This window comes from Dipodomys ordii, unplaced genomic scaffold, assembly GCF_000151885.1.
Source record: "Dipodomys ordii isolate 6190 unplaced genomic scaffold, Dord_2.0 Scaffold3, whole genome shotgun sequence".
NCBI lineage: Eukaryota > Metazoa > Chordata > Mammalia > Rodentia > Heteromyidae > Dipodomys > Dipodomys ordii.
In genome coordinates, this window is record NW_012267219.1 from 28621658 (window position 1) to 28646917 (window position 25260).

The 25260-nt window shown below is 36.3% G+C and overlaps 1 protein-coding gene across 3 annotated transcripts in view; it reads right to left on the minus strand.

Moving 5' to 3' along the window:
* Positions 1 to 25041, minus strand: part of Nr2c1 (nuclear receptor subfamily 2, group C, member 1) — a 33308-nt gene extending 8267 nt beyond the window's left edge. Inside the window, exons 1-9 of one of the 3 annotated variants that reach the window (XM_013022797.1) lie at positions 24967 to 25041; positions 19261 to 19491; positions 15860 to 15941; positions 14970 to 15149; positions 12744 to 12891; positions 12571 to 12661; positions 8151 to 8335; positions 6271 to 6424; positions 931 to 1052 (exon numbers count right to left, since the gene is read on the minus strand). In XM_013022797.1, the coding sequence (XP_012878251.1) occupies positions 931 to 1052; positions 6271 to 6424; positions 8151 to 8335; positions 12571 to 12661; positions 12744 to 12891; positions 14970 to 15149; positions 15860 to 15941; positions 19261 to 19491; positions 24967 to 25020 (1247 nt within the window). In that variant the 5' untranslated portion in view covers positions 25021 to 25041. Of the gene's footprint in view, positions 1 to 930; positions 1053 to 6258; positions 6425 to 8150; positions 8336 to 12570; positions 12662 to 12743; positions 12892 to 14969; positions 15150 to 15859; positions 15942 to 19260; positions 19492 to 24966 lie in introns of all 3 variants that reach the window. The other 2 variants (XM_013022789.1, XM_013022806.1) reach the window with 2 other exon arrangements.
* Positions 25042 to 25260: the final 219 nt, after the last annotated feature.

The following is a 25260-nucleotide window of genomic DNA, read 5'->3' on the forward strand; positions in this document are numbered from 1 at the left end:
AGAACATTTGAAAGTTGAGTGTTATTTTGAAAGGGCTAACAACCACTTTAAAGGTTAACCATTCTAAATCAGATTTAATGTGTAGCATGTATATATGTATAAACATATACATAAAACATTATTAGTATAATATTAAATCATAGTATCAAACGTTTTGCTGATGATAGGCTTGGCCTTTTCCACTGCCTCACCTTTTCAAATACCAGTTAGTGTGAAGCAATCTAAGTAAGTCTGGCAAACTTTTGTGAAGCTTGGATTTCTTACACAATACAACAGAATGAAGATGTACTCTTCCACTGAGCCACCTTCCCAGCCCTTAAGATGTATTCTTTAGTGGTTAAGACCAAATATCATGGTCCTATAAAGGTTTACATTTTGGTTCCTTTTTGGCAGAGGGAATAAAATGATTGGAAAATAACTATGTTTATTTTTAAACATAATCATTGCAAGTAAATTTCAACTCCCTAGTAACACACCTGTAGTGAGTGCTGAAACAGCGATGGTGAGAGGGAAGAGCATCTGAGACTCTCTTATTCCCTCTCTATCTTTGAGCCAATCAAAGATGGCCATGACCAATCCTCATGCACTCAATCTAACTTGTTGACTTGGTCAAGCTGTCAAACATGGATATTTTTCCACACAAAAATGATACAGGAAAAAAAACACAAAATAAAAAAATAGACCCTACTAACCATCTGCCATGATTCCTTATATGACACAATTTAAAGTTACAACATATATATGTGTATATGTATATATACACATATATATGTCATATATATGTGTATATAGACACATATATATGTCATTTATATATATATATATTTTTCTCTAATGCAAATCCTCTCCAAATAAACTTCTTCTTTAAGGTATATTTGTACAACCAAAAAAAAAAATCACATTTATATTGAAGGACTTCAAAACACTCACCCTAGTGCCTGGAAAGAAGGAATCGAAAGTGCCCAGTGCATTGATAAGAACAGCAGTCTGGAGGCAGACTCCCCAATGTAGTGCACATTCAGGTACTCAGGCATAGGAGAAGGCATGGTGAGCTAGTATGAATAGGGATTTAGGTAAATTATCTTAGGACTCAAAGTTCTCAATTGTCAATTCCTTTCAAATCTTGATTAAAACAATACATCAAATAGAGTATAATATAGTCCCCCAAAAAGCTTAATCTTGAAATAAATCCAAATTACTGGATTTTCTAGTTAACAATAGGGCTTTGGATAAGTGAGTTTAGGATAAGTAAGATTCCAAAAAAGCAACATTCAGACAAGCAGAATCTTGCTTCATATTATCTGGTTGTGTTTTTTAAAAGTTATTTAATATCTTCCCTCTCTTCTTAGTAATGGTACACAACAAGTTTCAGTAGATAGAGAAATTCTCTATGATACAAGTTCCTTTCCTTTAGGGTACAGAGTTAATAAGTTCAGGTGCTTAGATAGCGAAAAGCAGTAAGTGAAGCAGACCTACTGTTGAAACTGGAGCAAGCATATTGCAGTATAATGGGTAGAGCAGTGACTGGAATTCAGCACAATATTAGCCACAAGTGATCCACCTATTTTTTAATTTTAATTTTCTTATGCTACAGGGCACAGGACCCAGAGCCTCACCCACACTAAGCATACATATCAAACTAGATAAGCATGATAGGCAAGCACTCCAGCAACTGAGCTACATCCCCATCCTAATCTATGCACTTATTAATGGTGCCAAGTAATAAAAGAACAGGGTAATTAATAGTTGAAGTCTCATAAAAAAGAAAAAAAACTCCTTCAATTTTTTCTTTCTCTGTAGTTTTGGAGACTGAACTCAGGGACCCAAGAAGAAAAAAAAATATTTGAGCCGTGTTTACTAGAGCAATACCTTTAATATGCAAAAATTAGATTAAGTGTTCTTAATTTATACAATAGTGGCATGAAAACTTTCTGCTATTTTAATCATAAAAGTGAAATAATTTGAAGTATAAAATAAAGAAGTGGCTATTTTTAAAGATTATGTTATGTTACAAAATGAGGAAGTATTTCCTATTTTATCTACTTTATATATTTCATTCATCTCTAGGATTATGAGGCAGAAAATCAATCTGGATAAACAATAATCCATTTAACAAGTCTTTTAAATGACAAGAGATAGGATTCTTTTCAGGGGTCGTGTTGGGAGATTGTGCTTCCGGGGTCTTCCTTCCTGGTGCCTGCTAGCCAGGTGCTCAACTCCACTAAGCTATGCCTCAGGCTGCACAGATGTTAAACCTCTGTGGATCTTTTAAGTTTATATAGTGAATGATACATATTTTTCAAATTGCAAAATCTTAAATAAGCTGAGCTAATTTTTTAAGTGTTGAAAAGAACTAAACTTGAACAGCCTACTTAAGTAGTTATCACTTGCTGTTGCAATTACCTTTCTATCAGTTTCTGCATCAAATTCAGCTAATAGACTACAGTGAGAAACAACTTGAAATAAATCCAAGTTACTGGATTTTACAGCTAATAATAGGGCTTAGAATAAGTGAGCAGAATAAAGATTCTAATAAAGCAACATTCAGACAAGCAGAATCTTGCTTCATATTATCTGGTTGTGTTTTTAAAAAGTTATTTAATATCTTCTCTCTCTTCTTAGTAATGGTACACAACAAATTTCAGCTGCATGGAAAAATTTTATTTTCCAACTTATAATAATTATTGTATAAATAATATAAATAACTGGACCATTCATTGAAAAACTATTTACTTAGATATCAATGTGAGCACTAAGTGTTATTGTCTCAGTGGGGAAATAAATGAAAACAATATGAAATATAGAAAGGACAAAGAAAGAAAAAGAGACATGTGTGATATGATGGACAATTGAATCAGAATATGAAGGAACCCAAAAGGTCATGCTATGGAGACTGAACTCACTCCTCTATGGGCAGTGAGAGGCTTCAGAAGGTAAGAATATATACTTACATACATTTATTTATTTATTGCCAGTCCTGGGGCTTGAACTCAGGGCCCGTGCTCTGTCCCTGAGCCTCTCTGTGCTCAAGGCTAGTGCTCTACCACTTGAGCCACAGCACCACTCTGACTTTTTTTGGGTAGTTTATGGGAGCTAGAGTCTCACAAATGTTCCTGCCTGGGCTGGCTTTGAAACGTGATCCTCAGATCTCAGCCTCCTGGGTAGCTAACATAACAGAAATGAGCCACCAGCACCCAGCTATAAATTCATTTTTAAGACAGGGTATTGCTATGTTGTTCAAGTTGCTCTGAAACTACTGGGCTAAATGACCTTTCTACTTTAGCTTCCTAGGACAACACGTACTACATTCATCTTTATTTTAACTTGTTTTGGTGATGATGGGAATCAAACCCAGGACTTTGCACATAAACCACACCCTCAGATTAAGGCTTTTAAATAGTCTAGTAATAAATAAATAAATAGCCAAGAGACAAAATTAGGTTGATTTCTAAGGAATTATCACAGAAGCTAGAAAAAGCAGAGGGGCCACAAAGATATTGTTTTAATAAATTCAAAAAAATTTAAAGGCATGAAATATGGTGATAGAAATAAACAGGAAGGGAATTACTCAAATAACAAGGTGGTTAAAATTCAATTATGAAATTATAACAAAATTCAGAAATGAGATTATGGAGCAGGAAAAGGAGGAAGGGAAAGAATGACAAAGGCTCCCAAGTAGCTATGATTCTAAAAGGACTGTGACTCTAATATTGCAATAATAAACACAAAAAAAAGAGCTTTGGAAATTACCTTACTTTTGGCTCATATACTCATTTCAAAATGGAAATAACCTTAAGGTAGATAGTAAGAAAGGAAAACAAATTAAAGTGAAATAGATTTATGAACCATACCCCAAACTCAAGTTTTATATAATCTTAAATATTACTTCTATCTTAGATTCTTTGGGAAATTTTCCAGTTACATTATTATTATACTATTTATCCTTAGTACATTTAGCTTGCTTTAAATAAGATATTAAAAATCTGTGAATTTCTTTCTTCAGATACAAAATGAGAATAAAAATTGTAACCTCTCCAAGAGAATGTGGTGATTCTCAAATGAAAGAATGTATGTGAAATGCTGCAAACTCCATTACACATTCCAATGTAATAGAACAATATAATGCTATTGCGCTCAGCAACTAAGATGAGGTAGAGCCATTAAGTACAGAAGAGAGGTTTGAAGTTCAAGACCAGAAAACCTCAATGAGAGAACTAACCACAAAATTAGTAGGCTCTTGGAACAAAGCAGGGAAATTACTGAAAATAAAATTTTTTTAGGGCTTTTACACATGGTAGGCAAATGCTTTACCATTGATATACCCTACCTTGAAAAACAGAACTATATCTCACAGGACTATAAATAAGAATCAAGGAAACTATCCTTTTAAGGAAAAAAGAAACTCTATAGAGCATTATAATTCTGAGGACTAGCCAGAGAATAAGAAGTCAAAGATGAAAAGGAAAAATGACAACTTCAAAGGAAAATGGTAGTTCTAATTTAATTCATCTGTCAGAAGGACCAAAATCAACTATAAGAAAGCTGAACAACTTTCTAAAGAATCCTTCAGTCCATTTTCCAAGGTTCTCTTCCTACATCTGTCTCATTTTTGTTCTTCCCCATTTAAATATAAAGGCCGAAAAATGAAACCCAGAATACAAAAGAATGGCTTTCATTTAGAAAAACAAAGAACAACAGGAAAAATCAATTCTGCCTTTCTCCACCCTACACCATACCTCCTACCATAATCTTTAAGGATGACACTGATTATTCTCATTATTCTTTCAGTACCCACAAAAAAATAATTTCCCATACAGTTCAGATAAATCAATAATTTCTCCACAAAAATTATCTTCAGTAAAAGTTTACATGAAAATTAATTTTACTGATATATTTAATTTCTATCAAATTGTATTGAAGAAATTACTAAGTTACAATTAGCTTTTTCTGTAGCAATTTCTGAGTTGAAACTTACAAACACCAACTAAAGCTACATAGACAATGTTACATTTATTTTTGTGTTCATTATTTCTATCAATAGTATCCATATTTATTTGATAATTATGTTTTGTTCCCAAAGAAATCTATGGAAACATTTTAACCTTTAGTAAAATTCTGAGCAATCATCTTCAGGTGTATGGTAGTGAAGTCTCATATGCACATAGAATGATATGCTGAATAACAGCATCCACAGCTGACAGAGCGAATATCCAGAATGTTTAGAATAGAGAAGTATGGTCTTAATGTAGGGTCTCAACAGTGAGCATATTTATATAGCTCTGGTATGGGCATTATTTGAAAGATAAGTCAGATATTAGAAAGTGAATTGTTTTAGTCTTCTACATGTATTTTTTTTCTCGTATTCTATACAATACAGAATGTATTTGTGAACTTATTATGCTCTTCTACACTGAGATTTGTAAGAAAAATGTTGCCAAAATGGTTTTCCCTGATATCTTAGCAATAAATGTACTGAATAGGGTCTCAACTGCCTTTCGAAGAAAATGAAGTTGGTCTGTCTTTACTATTTATTACTAGTGGCACTTCCAAGGTTTGTAAGATGCTGATAGATCATTTCACTCCTGGAATTACCAGAATATGAAATTGGACACTAAAAGTCTGGGCTGAGTTGGGGAAAAAGAGGAATATGTAAGTGGTAGGAATATAAGCTCAGTGATAAGAGTGCTTGCCTAGCATGCATGAGGCCCTGGCTTTAATCATGAGACGCTTAGCTGAACAAATTACAAGCATGCGTTCTCCAAAATGTTTAAGAAATATAAAGTGTTAAAGCCCAAAAGTTTAAAAAGTATTAAATAATTTAAAATATATTATTTATAGCTTCTCATGACAATGCTAAAAGCTAAGGGAGTCAAACATAAATGGAGTACTTTGTAATTACTATGGTAAGGTCAAAATATCTGGGTCTTAGATATAGTTTAACACTTCTTTTGTAGTAATAAAGGCAGTCCATTTAAACTTATCATGAATGATTATGCTTAAAATTAAAAGGAAATTGTGTTTACATTTAAGTCTAAGAGCCTTAAGCCCACTATTAGCTACTATAACTGACTTATAAACAAGATGCTTTACTAAATCACTAGCTTCTATTGCAGGACATTTATGTCTTAATTTCAATTTTATAACACTACCAGAGGTATTTCTCACTTAAAATGCATAATGAATACACTTTGGGTTTTGAAAGGAAGACAAAAATCAAATGATAAATCAAATAAAAAAGTTTAAAAATTAAAAAAATACCCTGAAAGCTACATGTGAATCGCTGAGAAGTGGCCCCTCTTTTTCGATGTAGTTTATACTCGAATCTCCAGCAATTAGGTGTATGCTTCCTTCCACACCCTCTACTGAGCTCTGACAGGATGTGCTCTCTCCAGGATTCAATGCTTTTGCAAGAGTGTCAAATGCCCTAGAAGGAGATATCAGAAGCTGTGAGCCTAGCCAATCTCCAACAATAATATAAAAATTTGATACGAAATTCTAGACTTAAATGATTCATTTTTTTGGTCAGTCATGGGGCTTGAACTCAGGGCCTGGGTGCTGTTCCTGAACTTTTTTGCTCAAGGCTAGTACTGTACCACTTTAGCCACAACTGCACTGTTGGTTTTCTAGTGGTTAATTGGAGATGAGTCTCACAGACTTTCCTGTCTGGGCTGGCTTCAAACTGAGATCCTCCTGGCATAAGCCACTAATGCCCAGCAAAAAAAAAATTTTTTTTTTTAGTCCAGTTGTGGGGCCTGAACTCTGGGCCTGAGCGCTGTCCCTCAGCTCTTCAGCTCAAGGCTAGCACTCTACCACTTGAACCACAGCACCACTTCCGACTTTTTTCTTTTTGCTTATGTGGTGCTGAGGAATTGAACCCAGGGCCTCAGGCATGCAAGGCAAGCACTCTACCACTGAGCCACCTTCTCAGCCCCCCCAGCAAAAAATTTTTTCACATAAGAAATTCTGTAGCATTGTAAGGCTTAGGCTTGGTCCTTAGCTCCACCAACAAAGAGAAAAAAGCTTTAGAAAATAGAACTTTGTTATACAACTGACTTGTCTAGTTCAATGATTTTGTGATTATCTTTAAAATCAACAATTTAAACTTCATTTGTATGATCTACTATCATAACTACTTAACAAGAAATCATGTTACTATATTGAACACTACACAAAGGTCCTAATTTTATTAAAAAAATTCAGAGATAGTCATTCAAAGTAGCTTCCACATTTTTCAATAACATAACTTCTAGAATTCTTTAAAAATCTCACATTGAGCAAAGTATTCATCATGACTCATAAATGCTGCTCACTCAATTTTTTAAAAAAAAATTCCCTTGTATGATGCTACAGATTGAACCCAAGGACTTGAACTGTTTTTCTGTTTTGACGGTCGTGGCTTGAACTCTGGGCCTGGGTACTGTTCCTCAGCTCTTCAGCTCAAGGCTAGTACTCTACCACTTGAGCCACAGTATCACTTCTGGTTTTCTGAGTGGTTTATTGGAGATAAGTCTCATGGTCTTTCCTGCCCGGGCTGGCTTTGAACCTCCATCCTCAGATCTCAGCCTCCTGAGTAGCTAGAATTATAGGCGTGAGCCACCGGCGCCCGGCCCCAAGGACTTGAACTTTCTAGGCAAGTGCACCACCACTGAGCTACATCCTCAGCACAGTATACAGTCTTTTACATGATAAAGTATGGGAAGAGGCTAAAGAAATGTGTTTCTACAGATAAAATAAAAACAGAATGCTGACGGCATTTTCCTCAAGTAACTTAAAGCTGTAATTTAACTAGGTCTTTTATATTTATTTTCATTACTAAAAATTAGAGGTGAAGGGAGAATCAACATGACTAGTAAGAAGCAAATGTTTTATTCAATGTACACTAAATATTTGAAAAGTCAGACTCGAATTACCATTTAAGAGGAAAAATGCTTATAATCTAAGATTATCATTCTAATTTTGTAATATTAATTTATTATTTAGAATGTAACCTATTTAACACTCTGTGGTAACTGTAGTTTTTCAGTTAAATCTAACCATGCTTTACATTTTCTAAATAGAATAGAAATAGTTGCTTTCAGAAACTTCAGTCAATAATAACACACATACATTTCAGTAAAATCTCTTTGGGACAAGGTCAAAAAGAAACTTACCTTGAAACATCACCATTGCTCTGTACTTCCTGGTTAAATTCACACAGAGATGTATCTCCATTGCTTAAGCTGTCCGTCATAGGCATTTCATTACTATCTTGAGAAACTTCTTTGGCTTTTCCAAGATTTGCTAATGATGTGACTACACTAGCCAATGTACTCAAATCGCCCTGGCACGATTCAGCCTTTAGGGAAAAAACAAACAAACAAAAAAAGCAATCAGTATATTTTTAAATCTTTAAAATCTAACCCTAAATCATGAAATCAACAAGAACAACATGTTAAAATAGATTAAACCTAGCAAGTATAATCAAAGAGAGCTTTTAGAAACTTCTTGAGGAAATGTATCAAATTTTTAAAAAGTTTATATAATACTTCAAACAAAAAACTGTCCTTAATGGCTAATCTATTCATGTTATAGTCTCTTTCACCTTAAAATGATATTTTAAATTACATGATCATCCAAGTTCTTTTTAGCATTCAAATCAATATTATTATTACTTTTAAAACTGTTTGTACAACCTATAAACAAGCATAGAATATAAAGAATCCCAGTGAGAAGAGGGAAAAAGGCAAATGTATTATTAAACAACCTTCCTAGAATGTAAGTTTTACCAGGTACTGAACTAACTAAAAATGTTAAATATAAATACAAGATGTTATGTTAAAAATGAAAATGAGGTGAGTGTAGTGGCTCATAACTATAATCTTACTTACTTGGAAAATACAGAATAGGAGGATTGTGGCAAAGAAAAATTTGGAGAGACCCAAATCTTAAGAAACAAGCCTAAAGTGATGCTGTAGCTCAAGTGGTAGAGCGCTCGCCTTGAGCTGAAGAGCTGAGGGACAGCGCCCAGGGCCAGAGTTCAAGCCCCACGACCGACAAAAAAAAAATAAAAAAAGAAAAAAAATTTAAAAAAAGAAAAAGAAACAAGCCTAAAAAAAAAACCAAAACTACATGCTAAAACAAGGTTTCCCTATCATCCTAGCTATGTGGATGTAGGAGCATATTGGCTCAGACTGCCCTAAAAGGTTCCAAGACCTACCTGAAAAAAAAATCTAAAGCAAAAAGGGTTGGGAACATGGGTAGACTGGAATATCACTTACAAGAACAAGATCCTGAGCTCTTTGCTCAATTCACTTTTTCTATTGAAATTGAAAAATATAATTAAAATATTGTTTTTGTTTTGTTTTTTGCAGTACTAGGACTTGAACTCAGGGCCTTTCTAGGCAGGCACTTTAACACTTGAGCTATTCCACCAGCTACTTTTTAATAAGTGAGTGTGTGTGTGTGTGTGTGTGTGTGTGTTAGGCAGTCACTTTAACACTTGAGCTACTCCACCAGCTACTTTTTAGTGAGAGAGAGCGCGCTCCACACACGTGCGCGCACCAGTAATGGGTTTTGAACTCAGGGCCTAGGAACTATACCTGACCTCTTTTGCTAGGCTAGAGCACTACACTTGAGGCCACAGCTGTACTTCCAGCTTTTGGGGTTGTTAACTGGAGATCAGAGTCTCATGGACTTTCTTGCTCAAGCTGGCTTTGAGCTGCAATCCTCATACCTCAACCTCCTTAGCCACCAGTGCCCAGCCAGGGTTGGTTGTTTTTTAGATAGGCTCTCATCTTATTCCCAAGGCAGCCTGGACTGTGATCCTATTTGTGCTTCCCCATGTTTGCAGGGATGACAGGTATGTCACTGCACCTAACCACTATGCTTCACTCATAATTTAGGATGATAAGCATGTTTTAACACACCCTGCCATTGGTTCTGATGGATTCTTGTGAATGTTTTTCCTTTTCAAGACTGGCTTAAAACCAATGACCCTCCTTTCTCAGCCTCTCGAGTACTGGGAATACAGGTGTGCGCCCTTGTGCTGGCAAATAAACATACTTCTTACATGTGAGTGTAAGTAAAGTAGATATTTTTAACTATTTTAATTTTCAACAAAAACCCAAAACTTATGTATTTTCCAGTTAACAGCATGTCTAACTAGATTTTTAAGCGTTTGCCACTGAAGACTCTTTGTAAAATTGAAAAATTTCATCTTGCAATGTGATAGTTTTGGGGGTCATTAGTTTGCTCTTCTTTTTTGGGGTTGAATGAAGGTCCCCAGGAACGTTAAGCATGTATTTTTCCAGGGTTACACTCATAGCACTTAGCATTCTTAGAGTTAATATACAAGAGCAATCATTCTTAGAGACAATTAATATACAAGATGTTGCTGGGTGCCAGTGGCTTTCACTTGTAATCCTAGTTACTCAGGAGGCTGAGATCTGAGGATCAAGTTCAAAGCTAGCACAGGGCAGGAAAGTCTGTAAGACTCTTATCTCTAATTAAGTACCAAAAAAGCTAGAGGTGGCATGGCTGAGATCTGAGGATCAAGTTCAAAGCTAGCACAGGGCAGGGAAGTTTGTAAGACTCTTATCTCTAATTAAGTACCAAAAAAGCTAGAGATGGCATTGTGGCTGAAATGGTAGTGCACTAGTCTTGAGTACATAAGCTCAGGACAGCAACCTGGCCCTGAGTTCAAGCCCCAAAATCAGCACCAAAATAAATAAATGTGAGTGTGAGTGTGTATGTGTTTGTTATACAAACATATGCAGTGTCTGGGTAGACATAATTTCTCAACAAAATTCAGTTCTCTTCCTTCTTAAAGCAGATTTAATGCCAATGAAATTTTGATTTTGGTAATCATGCAGAGGAGGCTTAAGTGAGGCCTTATTAATTCCAAATATATAGTAAGAAGCCAAACTGCTTTACTAATTACATGTTGGAAAGGGTGATTGCCTAGTATGTGTAAGTACCTGGGTTATGCCTCCAACACGGCACCAACTAAATAAATAAATAAATTTCATGCTAAAGCCTAACTTGTAAAGTACATATTCTTAGTAATTTTATAGATGACAAAAATAAAGCACTGAGTAGTCAAACAATTTGCCCAAGTTCACAGAACAGATGAAGTTATGTTTCCAGACCAAAGTATTCAAAAGAGTCCTAAAATATTAAGAAACATATATAACCAATGGCAAATATAAGTATCTTCTGGGATATATAAAACCAGATCCCATTGAAAGAGAACCTGACACCAGATCCTTAAAATTTTGTTCTTGAGGTTTTTGAATGGTACAGAAACTTTACATGCTTGATATAAATATTAAAGAAAAGCTGTTCCAACATAATGTGGGACTTGGAGGTGTGATATAAGAGCTCCTGCAACCTCCTTGCTACTTTTAAGTGAAAGCTCTCACTGGAGTAAACTACAATTTCTCTTTCTTCAAATATTTGAAGTATTTTTGGCACTAATGAACCTATAACAGAAAAGGACTATGAATAATTTATATTTAACATGGAAATAAGCCTGCTACAGTTCCAAATATTTGTTAATCTTGAAGCTATACTTGTCTTACAGGAATAGTTGAGCAAATTGTTGTTAATTTTGCTCTGTGTGTGTGTGTTTGTGTATACCAGTCAGTACTAGGACCTTCTTGCTCACAGGCTGCATTCTACCACTTGAGCCATGCCTTTTGCCAGTCATTTTTGTGGTTAAATGGAGATAGGATCTCACAGAATTTTCTGCATGGGCTGGCTTGAAACCATGATCCTCCAAATCTTAACTTCCTGAGTAGTTAGCATTATGGGTGTGGGTTGTGAGCTACTGATACCTGGCTATATGTATAGTTTGTTTTTTTCTTTTGTGCCAGTACTGGGGCTTGAACTCAAGGCCTATGTGTGTTCTGTCTTAACATTCTTGCTCAAAGCTGGTACTCTATCATTTGAGCCCCAGCTCCAACTTTTTGGTGGTTAATTGGAAATATGAGCTTCACAGATTTTCTACCTGGGCTGGCTATGTACAGCAATCCTCAGATCTCAGCATCCCGAGTAGCTAGGATTACAGACATGAGCCACCACCATTGTCCTAATGTATGTTTTAAAAATAACAATTTGTAATGGAAGTATTTAAGATCAAGTAAATTGACTGAAGTGGTAGAGAGGTAAGAAAATTTCAAAATCTTAAAAGCATAAGGCAAAATTTTAGCTTTAAGTGTTGGGGATATGTAGCTTAGTGGGAGAGTGTTAGGCCCTGGATTCAATCCATAATGCAACCAACATAACAAATTTAGCTTATGTGTGTGTGTTTGTGCATGTGTGTGTGCGACCAGTACAGTACTAAAGACCTGAACTGTGAACCTCGAGCTCTCACTCAGCTTCTTTCACTCACAGATGCTACCTTACCACTAAGACACAACTCTAGCCAGCTTCGTGCTGATTAATTGGAGCTAACAGTCTTCCAGAGTTATCTACACCAGATGATTTCAAACTTTGATACTCAGATCTCAGTCTCCTGTGTAGCTAGGATTAGAAGCATGATCTGGGGCTACCTGGCCAATAACAGCTTTCAATTACACTTAGGAAACCCACTTTATCTGGTGTCATCAGCACAGCTGACTCATCTTTTACTCCAGACTGATGAAGATTCACAAACATTCCTGAATCCAATAATCCTGTTGACCTGTAACAAGGAAACACAAGTTTTAGTATTACTTCCAACAGGAAGAAAAACTGAAGACTAGACAGTGTGTACTTTACTATACCTTGCTGTTTCACTATCTGTTACAAAAGTTGGAGTTGCAGCTAATGGGCTTCTAAGGTCTTTGCGGATGTAGATTTTTTCTGTTGAAGCAGCACAATTAGAAGACTTCTCTCGTGACATTTCAATGGGTTTTCTTTCACACTGAACAGCTACAAAAATGTGTTCAACTATTAGACTACAATACAGAATTTATAGGCAATTATAAAATAGGTCAGAAATAGTGCTAATGGAAAACAATATTATCATACTGAATTCCAAAGATAATAATCGAGAAATGATATACAAGTTCAACAAAAGGACTTCACATCTGTAAAACAAACCAATTAATTCACATCCCTCATACTTCCCTATTCCTCTCCAGAGCAGAACCAAAGAGGAACTTTTATTTTTAAACACTCACTCAAGAAGGAGAATTCCTCATCTACCTCCTCATTTAGGTGGGGGCCAGATTATAGAGCTCAGGCCTATATTCCAAGATACCCAGGAAGCTAAGATTTGAGGATCTCAGTTCAAAACTAGCCCAGGAAGACAAATCCAAGACTCTTATCTCCAATTAGCTTGCAAAAAGCTGGAAGTAGAGGTATGGCTCTTGAGCTAAAAAGCTAAACAAGAGTGTGAAGCCCTGAATTCAAGCTCAAGTACTGGTGTGAGCAGATAGATCCATGTATACACAGACACACACAAAGTTCCTAATCTATATGACTTTACAAAATGAAAGTTAACCAATTGAAAAGAATACAGGTGAACAAATGCAGCAGTGGTAGACAACAGACATTATGTCGAAAATGAACTATACAACTTCTGTGCAGGGAAGGGAGGGAAAAACAGAGAGAGCACAAAGAAAGAGGAGACATTATCTAAGAAGAAATGTACTCATTACCTGATTTATGAAATGGTAACCCCCTGTACATCATCTTTATAATAACAATTAAAAAAAAAAAAGATTCTAAAAACAAAAAGTTCAAAAGTAGATTGAGATTTTTTTTTTTAGTTAAAGGTGGGGAGATTTTTTTTTATATAATTCAATTGCCTAGGTAATATATATGCATGTAAAACACATATAATTTATATATACATGTTAATATTTATAGAAATTTTATTTCATAATACCTAATAAGGTAGTAGTCTTTAAACTCTTTCCATTTTCAGGTTGTTGTGGGAGAAAGACAATGGCCAGTGCTCAAAGCTAAGTTCTGTCACTTACTCGTTCTATGATCTTGAGCACATTTATTTTTTTTAATTTTATTTATTTATTTGTTTGTTTGTTTGTTAGTCGTGGGGCCTGAACTCTGCGCCTGGGCGCTGTCCCTCAGCTCTTCAGCTCAAGGCTAGCACTCTACCACTTAAGCCACAGCACCACTTCCAGCTTTTTCTGCTATGTAGTGCTGAAGAATCAAACTCAGGGCCTCATGCATGCAAGGCAAGCACTCTACCACTGAGCAACCTTCCCAGTCCCTGTTTTTAATTATATTTTTATCAAACTGGGTGCCAGTGGCTCACACCTGTAATACTAGCTAGTTAGGGGGCTGAGATCTGAGGATCGCCATTCAAAGCCAGCTGGGGCAGAAAAGTACCCCTGAGACTCTGATCTCTAATTAACCACTCAAAAAAACCCAGGAGTGGTGCTGTGGCTCAAGTGGTAGAGCACTAGTCTTGAGCACAGACAGGCTCAGGGACAGCGCCTAGGCACTGAGTTCAAGCTCCACAACTGACAAAAATAAATAATATTTTTATCACCTTTAAGTGGTTATAAAAAGGGGCTACCATTTAACAAATCAGCTTATCAATACAATGCATCTTGACTGAACCTTGGGCAAGTTTTCAACCTCTGTTTACTTGAATGTAGAAGTGATAACTCCAATATTGCTTCAGAGAACTGCAGTACGAGTCAGTTCATAATATGTAAGCACAGCCTGGCATACTGAATGTACAATCAATTCTGGCCTTTTCCATCTTATGAATTAAGTATCTCAACCACAAAACAAACATATCTATCTTGTAACTTATGCTTTTTCTGGTGCTATTTTCAAAGTATAAATGCACGCTTGTTACACACATTCAAAACCATTCGTTGAGAAAATATACAGATATATGTATTCTTATATTTTAATTGAAAAACTGTATGTTAAAAAGCACATATAGTTAACATATCTTAATGTGCTAATCCAAATAAACTTCTAGTTTAAAGAAATCCTTATGTCTTTTCTCTTTTAAAGTTAACACTTACAGTCTTGTCTCATTCCAAATGCAATACATCTCTGTAACCGGCAGTACTGACAGCGGTTTCGATGGTGTTTATTAATGACACAGTCCTTTGATCCTCGACATGAATACACTAAATTTTTTCGAATGCTTCTTTTAAAAAATCCTTTGCAGCCTTCACAAGTTACTGCCCCATAATGACGCCCTAGAAATAAAATGTTTAAGAGAATATAAAAGACATATTACAGAAAAGATATGAAATACTATTATCTCTCATCTATTTGGCAAGGAATAAAATCACCCTAAATCTTATCATTTCACAGCAACAAAATGAAATGAGCTTTTAAAAAACTATATTACACTGAGCCTTGTGATACACATGAGCACACACGAGTGTAGATTTCTGGTATGAATTAACAATCGTCAGATCTAAAGTCTCTTTACTTCAGCACTAAAAAGAAAAAGGTTTAGAAAAATCACCTGTTCAGTTATGCAGTGCACTGAATGCCAGTTAACTAAAGCCTTTTCCACTTCAGTAATTCCAACTACACTGTATTTCTGGAACAAGCCTCAAAAATTAAAAACCTTAATATACTATTAAGGGTACTAATTTTTAAATGATTCCTTTGAGCTATTTTCTAATTTTTACATTCCAAAAATTTCTGTATCTTTACTTCCACAAAGTGAAACTTTTCATACCACATTAACATATTCACAGTATGCTGTTACAAGTCAAATTAAACTTCATTTAAGTAAAAAAAGATGAATAAAAAAGTTTAGAGAAAAATTAAATTTTATAAGTGTTTGGGTATGAGCCATAAAAATGACATGTTCCTTTATTTTTCTTTTCATTTTTACAGGAAACATAGTGATAATAATTTAAGTAACACACACCAAAGTTATTTTTAATGTTACCTGATGCTCTGTCTCCACATACTACACAAAGTTCAAAAGTCTTATTTGGTCCTTGGTCTGGAGAAGAATTATCTGTTAAGAGCTTTATTAAAAAAAAAAAAGTTACTACTCAGTAACATTCTCATTTTGTTAAAAAAATGAAAGCTCACTTTAGTTTTTCACTTTATCTTGTTATTAAACTGTATATTCTATTATTAATTTAACTAATCTTAATTTTCTTGACAAAACTAAATTATAACATGCAGACATTACTGATTTTCGATTTGCTCCATAACAATAACATTAAGAAATCAAACTGTTTTTGGTGGGAAAACAGAAACAGGCTCTACAACAAAGCCAAGCAAGCACAAGGTTCTCAGCCCCAAACTCAGTACCAGCAACAAATAAATACATTTGTTTTCTCTTTAAAAAAATATGAAAGAGAAAGTTGGGTGCCGGTGGCTCATGCCTGTAATTAGCTACTCAGGAGGCTGAGATATGAGGATCGCGGTTCAAAGCCAGCCCGGGCAGGCAAGTCCGTGAAACCCTTATCTCCAACTAACCACCAGAAAACCGGAAGTGGTGCGGTAGCTCAAGTGGTAGAGCGCTCGCCTTGAGCTGAAGAGCTGAGGGGCAGCGCTCAGGCCCAGAGTTCAAGCCCCACGAATGACAAAAAAAAAAAAAAAATAAGAGAGAAGGAGAAAGACCCTATTGCTCTATTTTGAGGTGGCTGCTAGAGGAGATTGGACCAACAAGAAGTGTTAAAAGAGAATAAATATGGTTGAAGTTGTTTGTATCTATGAAAACAGAATGGTGAAACCTATTGAAAGTGTTTTAGGAAGGGGGAAGGAGAAAAAGGAAAGTGATTAGGGAGGGGGTAAGACTGATTGTAGTGTGCATGAAAACATCCGAATGAAATCCCGCAGTACAACAAATGTATGCTAGAAACAAACAAAAATCTACAACAGCAAAAGGCCTATAATCTTAGCTACTCAGAAGGCTGACATATGAGGATCAAGGTTTGGAGCCACCACTGGCAAGAAAGTCCAAATGATTCTTATCTCCAATTACCCACCAAAATACCCTAAAGCAGAGACTGGCTCAAGTGACAGAGCAACAACCTTGAGTAAAAAAGGTAAGGGGCAGTGCCCAGGCCTTGAGTCTAAGCCCCAGTACTGGCACCAAAAAACAAAAACAAAAAAATACCTAACTGTTCAATACACAAATACATGAACATTTTTTTCTTTTTTTAAATTTTAGCCTTTGTGTTCCATGCTAGTACTCTACTTGTGCCACAGCTCAACTTCTGGCTTTTTGGTGGTTAATTGGAGATAGAGACAGTCTCAGACTTTCCTGCCAGGGCTAACTTCAAACTGATCTTCAAGTCTTAGCCTCCTGAGCAGCTAGGATAAATCACTGATGCTCAGCATATGAGTAACTGTATCTCATCCGTATGTACTAATAGTACATGAAATATGTAAAATTATTGCAGTTGTATTATGACATTAATTTGAAAAGTTCAGAACCTTCCCACATTGAATGATATAGGAAGAGTTTATAATAACCTAAAAAGATGTATCTAGACTTTATTCATTGAAAGTCATTGGTGCAATCAATTCTAATTATGTGACTGCAACTGCTCTACAAAGGTACAGACTTTACATCAGTGAGTTAAAATCCAAGCTGTGTGTATAGTGAGAGCATGTGTTCTGCACTCATCAAAAAAGAAGCATGTAATGGACCAGAAGTGAGGTGAGGTGGGGTGGCCATGAGCAAATTAGTACGCCTGTTAAGCTACAAGAGGAGCTCATCAATAGGTTCCTGGTAAAGGACGCTGGCAAAAGAACACTGTTCTTTTGGGTTTTTTTAGGCTTATTTCTCCATCTTTCCTTTTAACCTTTTTAAATGTAAACAAATCCATCCTTAAATTTTAAAAAAAGTGTGGCATTTAATAACCTCTCTTTGCCCCTTAATTAAACAAAAACAAACACCTTGCTCTACCAATCTTTAAATTTTTTTTTATTTTTATTATTATTATTTTTATTTAGTTAGGGTTTTTTTTTGGTCAGTCGTGGGGCCTGAACTCTGGGCCTGGGCGCTGTCCCTCAGCTTTTCAGCTCAAGGCTAGCACTCTACCACTTGAGCCACAGCGCCATTCTGGCCTTTTCTGCTTATGTGGTGCTGAGTATCGAATCCAGGGTCTCATGCATGCAAGGCAAGCGCTCTACCACTGAGCCACCTTCCCAGCCCCATAAATAAAAGATTTTTTTTTATTGTGAAAATACTGTATAGAGGGGTTACAATTACATGGGCAAGATAATGAGCATATTTCTTATCAAGCATGCCTCCTCCTTTGTTTCCCCTTCCCATCTCCCACTCCCCCACCTCCCCAAAAGATTTTTTAAATGACTTTCCCCTTACTACATAATATATAGCCTCATTCTTTCCTAAATTATCACTTAAAAAACATTTTTATCAATGTATGTATTGCTCCTTTTCTTACTAGCTTACCAATGAAACTGATGCTAATCGTTTGCTTACTATTATTCTTAAGAATAGAGGAGACATGGAAAGGTTAGAGGTCGTGGTCACATCCTAAGATCATTAGACCAGAAACTACATCTTCTTAGACCAGGGAAATGTCACCAAACAGTTCCCAAACATGGAACCCCCCCAAAACTTCTCGGTAGGCAAACTTATAAGGTATTTTATATATATATATATATATATATACACACACACATATATATATATATATATACATATACACACACACATATATATTCAATTACAGTAGCTGGCAGTAAAAATATCTATATAGCCATGGTATCTGGTATACAAAAATAAAGCACTGTTGTGCATTCTAGAAAAAGTTAAATAGAGGTAGTGTTGATCTATATGCTAAGTTCCAATGTAGAGCCAACCAAGGTAGACTGACAGCTATATTAATGAAGGTGAAGATGACAATAGAGGAGGCACATTGCTAGAGTTGGCAGATATGATTCTAAATTCTTGATTTGGTAGCTTCCTACACATGGCACAGTACGTTGATTCTAAAACCTGCAGCTATAGAAGCTGCTCTTGATTTGACAGTTTCCCAACTGTGAAGTTTTACAGCAGACTTAACAGTTATTCTTGGGAACCTGGCCCAGAGCTTTCTACAGCCTTCAGTAAATCCCTTCCAGGCCAAATTAACCAGAGTGGATCTTACTATCAAAACAAAGAATCCCTCAAAATACACTGTTGTGAGGATAAGAAGGACACCAGCTTATACGAAAGGGCAGCCTGCACAGACTCCTTTACAATTACTTTTTCTACTGAAAATGGATATGTATAAAGTCTTAATGGCATGACTTAGGTCACACTTTTTAATATTTTTTTTTGCAAGCACAAAGGAAAAAGACGTTTCTATAGTTATTTACCTGAAGTTGAGGTGTAGACAGATCAGGAGTTGTAAAAAACAACTGGTTGACACCTCCTGCATCTGGAGCTGTGAGGAAGACTTTTCCAGGAGTAGCATCCTGCCTGGCCAGAATGACCTTGCTTGGAGCAGAACCGTCATGGTTGGTCAGAATGAACTGCTTGCCCTGGGTATTATGATCAAGTGCTGTCACAATCTGGATTTTCTGCCCAGTTTGCTGTTCTGTAACAATCTAACACAGTCATGTCACATTAGTAATAAACAACTCAATCTTTGTTCTTCTTTTCTGACATCTTCAGACAAACTGCCATCAGTTACACATACCTTTTAACCTGGCAATTTTACTTCCATGAAATTCTGTTTGATAGGAATAAATGTGCAAACAAAAGGTGCAATGGAGGGCTGGGAAGGTGGCTCAGTGGTAGAGTGTTGCCTTGCATGTATGAGTTCTTGGGTTCAATTCCTCAGCACCACATATGCAGAAAAAGCCGAAATTGTATGGTATTTTCACAATTAAAAAAAAGAAAGAGAAAAATAGAAGAACAAAGACAAAAAAAAAGCCGGAAGTGGTGCTGCAGCTCAAGTGGTAGAGAGCTAGCCTTGAGCTAAAGAGCTGAGGGACAGCGCCCAGGCCCCGAGTTCAAGCCCCATGACAAAAAAAAAAAAAAAGTGCAATGGTAACACTATTTGAACTCTGTTTTAATTGTTCTTTCCTTTTCTGTTTCACCTTTTATTCAGACAAACAAATTTGTTGTTTTGGTTCCTGGGACACAGCAGTAAACACTACAAAATCTTTGGTCTCCTAAAGCTTTTATTTTAGTGGGGAGAGACATAAAATAATCAAATAGTTATGCTGTAGGTATTCTAAATGCTGTGGAGAAAATCAAAACAAAGTAAGTAGAGAAAGAATGCATCCTGAGGGAAAATCACATATGGAGATAGTTTTTGTCTAGTACATGAGTAAAACAGAAGACAGGGATTATAGTGGAAGATGGGATCTAAGCAATAGCAGGGCCAGACTGTCTGATACTTCAAGGGCACCACACAAGTCTGGATTTCTACTGCTGAAATGGAAGGACAGTGGGGGAGTTGGAACAGGAAGTGGCAAGGTCTTTTATAACTCATTCACTCTCTCTCTCTCTCTCTCTCACACACACACACACACACACAGATAATGGCTGGGAATAGGGTGGTAGCTATGTGGGAATTGAAAAGCATTAAATTTGAGATATTTTTTGAAAACACAATACTTAAAGCATTCTCTAATAAAGAAGTAAGTTTTGTAGACAGTTCTCAGGTCACAGGACCTTTTTACACTGTAAAAATTTACTGAGGGTATGAAAGTTTTTTTGTTTATGTGGGTTACAGTAACTATTACAAATATGCTAATATTTTCAAAGAGGAATTTTAAAAAATACTTAATTCATTAAATAGCAGCTCACTAAGGATACTTTTTGCTTTTTTGCAATATTGGACAATCAGGGCCTCATGGTTGCTAGAAAAGTGCCTAAAACAATGTTCCTCTCCCTTTTTGTTTTAGATTATTTTTCCAGTTATGTTCTCACAATTTTCTCTGCCCTCCCAGTAGCTGGGATTACATATATGTACCACTACCCCCAGACTAAAGTTTTGTTTTGTTGTTTTTTTGTTTTTTGTTTTTTTTTGTCATGAGGCTTGAACTCTGGGCCTGGGCTCTGTCTCTTGGCTCTTCAGCTCAAGGCAAGCACTCTACCATTTGAGCCATAGCGCCACTCCTGTTTTTGTTTTTGAGACAGTGTTTTGCTAACTTTATTGGCTGAGCTGGCCTTAAAACTGCAATCTCCTTTCTCCCAAGTATCTTGGATTACAGGTGTGAATCACCACACCACCCTCCCCCCAAAAATAACATTTTCAAGGGTGAATCACCACACCACCCTCCCCCCAAAAATAACATTTTCAAGGAAAATAAAAGTTTATTTCCAAACAAAAAATTTAGTTGAATGAATGGTGATATGCTACCACTTTGCAAATTATTTTAGTGTTTAATTTAGAAGAGGTTAGAATTTCATATCTGCTTCTTCTTTCAATATGTTAGGATATATTGTTTTAGTTAAAATTTATAAAGAAAATCTGGCCTCACATTTATTGTGCGAAAGGAAGCAGGGTATTTTAAATGACTTTTCAAATTATGGAAATTGTTCTTTGATACTATGAGAAAACTTGACAAGTTGTAGCTTTTCAAAGGTTAATTGCAATGTGGAATCAGAAGCTATCTTAAAATCCATTGCTCTCTTCTGCAATTTGAATGGATCCTTTACTCATGTATGATTTTGTAATACCATGCGTTGACAATTAAGAAACATGGTTCATTGAATTATGCACACTTTTTTTCTTTTTGGCCTGCACTGGGGCTTGAACTCCGCTTCGAGCTCTCACTTGGCTTCTTTGTTCATGGTTTTAGCTCTACTATTTGGGCCTCCACTGCCAGCTTTTTGCTAGTTACTTGGAGAAAAAGTCTCATAGGTTTGCCTGCATAGGCTGGATCTGAATGGTGATTCTCAAATCTCAGCCTCTTGATAGCTAGCCAGGATTATAAACAGGAGCCACCAGTGTCTGACTTATGTATACCTTTTAAATGTTGATACATTTCAAATTATAGTATCATCATATCATATAGCTCGTGTGGACCAACAGGAGAAAGGGAAATAATGTTTTGGTATTATTTAGAAAAATACTGTTAAAGCTGGGCATGGTGACACAAGTTTGTAATCTCATAACACAAAAGGCTGAGTCAATGCATGGTACAAGTGGTTCATATCTACAATCCTAGCTACTCAGATGGAAAATTTCTGGAAGACCATGGTTCAAAGCCTGTTCAGACAGAAATTTTCATGAGATTCCATCTCCAAAATAACAGCAAAAGGGCAGGTTGGGGCTTCTACCCAAAATATTACAAATCAGGATAGAGTAAAGACAACTGCATATCCACATTCATTGTTGTAGTACTCACAATAGCCTAGTTTACAGAAACAGCCCAGATACCTTACAACAGATGAGTAAATCAAGAAAATGTGGTACATAAATACAATAGAACTTTATTCACCTATCGGAAATAATATTATGTAATTTGTAGGGAAATAGATGGACCTACAACAAAATACGTTAAGTAAGTCAGGCTCAGAGAGACAAATGCACATACTATCCCTCTTATGTGAAAGTTAGAAGGACTAAAACATAAACACAGATGATAATACATATGTACAAACTGACAAAAGAGGAAGAGTCCAACATCCTTTGAACAAGAAACAAACTGTTTAATAATATATATATATATATATATATCAGGAAGTGGAACAAGGTTTGGGAGAAGGAGAGTACTGAGATGGTGGCACAGGAATGGAGGGAAGAATGGTGAGTAAATGCAGTCATTACATTATGAAAGTTGAACTACGCAACTAGTGGGGAAGGGTTGAGGGGAACTGGGGAAGAATAATGGAAGGAGTGACACTTATGTATTGTACTCATAACTTGACTTATGGAATTCAAATACTTAATAATAATAAATCAGTTAAAAAAAAAGCACCAGGTTAGAGGCAAGTAATAAAATGACAGCCTATCAAGGAAACCAAGCAAGTGTGAGGAAAGCCCTGAGTTCAAACTCTGGAACCTGAAAAAAAATTCTAAGGTAAAAGGATTTCCAGTTTAAGGCTAGCATTAGCTATATAGCAAGACCTTGTCTCTTAAATAAAAAAATCTAGAAACTTCTATCATATCATAGTTTCATAGTTCCTTAATGTTAGAATATGGCCCCTTTGCAACAAAATAAATCTGTCAGGGTATTTCTATTTATTGTAGCATTTATAGACCAGATACAGCCCTTGTACTAACAGAAATACCTCTAAGTTTGGAGAAGCCAGTGTGGACTAGGGATAGATATGAAAAAACAATAAATGTGTCTTATGAAGTCATTATAAACGTTTTTATAGGGCTGGGAAGGTGGCTCTGTGGTAGAGTGCTTGCCTTGCATGCATGAGGCCCTGGGTTCGATTCCTCAGCACCACATAAGCAAAAAGAAAAAAGCCAGAAGTGGCGCTGTGGCTCAAGTGGTAGAGCGCTAGCCTTGAGCTGAAGAGCTGAGGGACAGTGCCCAGGCCCAGAGTTCGGGCCCCACGACCGGACCCAAAAAAAAAAAAAATGACTGACTTGGTAGCATATGCCTGTAATTCTAGCACCCAAGGGGCAGAGGCAGGAGAAACATGAGTTTGAGACCTGTCTGGGCTACATGGTTAAGACCCTGTCCAAAACAAAAATACAGATAAGACTGACTTGAGAAATTAGATAGAAATAAGACCAGCAAAATGTATTTATTTTATATATATATATATATATATATATATATTTTTTTTTTTTTGGTGGGGGGGTCCGGTCGGTGGGGCCTGAACTCTGGGCCTGGACGCTGTCCCTCAGCTCTTCAGCTCAAGGCTAGCGCTCTACCACTTGAGCCACAGCGCCACTTCCGGCTTTTTTCTTTTTGCTTATGTGGTGCTGAGGAATCGAACTCAGGGCCTCAGGCATGCAAGGCAAGCGCTCTACCACTGAGCCACCTTCCCAGCCCAAGTCAGTCATTTTTTAGTAAGCACTACGTCACATGGAGGCTTTAGTATAATTTTAGAATATATTTTATTATCAATATTAACATTAGCATACAACCTTTATGAAGTAGTTAAATCTCATCAACATCAGTATTATGTAATATTGTAGTATGGTTATGGCATAATTTAACTGCACTGTAAAAAAATCATTTGTTTTCTCTTTTTAACCTATCTACCCTTGTCTCTATATCAGTTATAATTAAGGACAGATTTTGGGACAATTGGCTATGACTTGGTTACTTTGGACCACCTTCACTGGAGACAAGGCCAGTCATACTATATCACCTCTTAGGCTAGTACTGAGACTACAGACTAGATTTTATTGGGTGCTGTCTTATAGCAAAGCCTTTCTCCTCTAGGAAGGACACAAATAGTCAAAGGTTACAATAGCAAACAGTTTTTTGAGTCCTAACATGTTCCCAATTCATTATTCTACTCAGTTAAAAAATAATATCAACTGTGGGGTTAACAAGCCAAAAACTGTGAATAGAAACAACTACAACAATAATAAAATACATCCTAGCATAGATATCTTTTGCTAAAGAGTAGGACACAATCTTTTTTTTTTTTTGGGTCCGGTTGTGGGGCCTGGCGCTGTCCCTCAGCTCTTCAGCTCAAGGCTAGCGCTCTACCACTTGAGCCACAGCGCCACTTCTGGCTTTTTTCATTTTGCTTATGTGGTGCTGAGGAATCGAACCCAGGGCCTCAGGCATGCAAGGCAAGCACTCTACCACTGAGCCATCTTCCCAGCCCGACATAATCATTTTTAAAACAAACTTACCTGTATGAAATGAAGTATCAAGACTGACCTTCAAAAACATTTCATCCCCTTCAAAAAACATTCCTTGGTCAGTCCTAACTCTATTATAGCTCTTTTTTTCTTTGCACACTAGCATCCAATACTATTAATAATCACATATTCTATTTTAATTGATTATTTAATTAGCTCTCACTACATAAAAAGCATGTGAAGGCTAGGGATAGCTTTCTGTTGCACCTGCAGTGGCTAGCATGCATGTTTAGCACAAGTAACAGAAGTTTGATAGGTCAGCAAATGAAATATAAAGTAAACATACCTCACCCATCTGTTGTTCAATAATCTGATGTGCAATTTCTTCTATGGTGGCCATGATCTATTTGTTAAAATGTCCTGTGAAAGATAAAAATGTGGCTTTTTACAATTACATACATTAAAAGTATTTATTAGAGTATTTGAAGGTAAATTTATGGAGCTTGAACTTGGGCCCAGGCACCGTTCCTGTGCTCTTTTTGCTAGCAACACACACACACACACACACACACGCACGCACGCACGCACGCACGCACGCACGCATGCACGCACACACGCACTAGCACTAGCACTATACCTT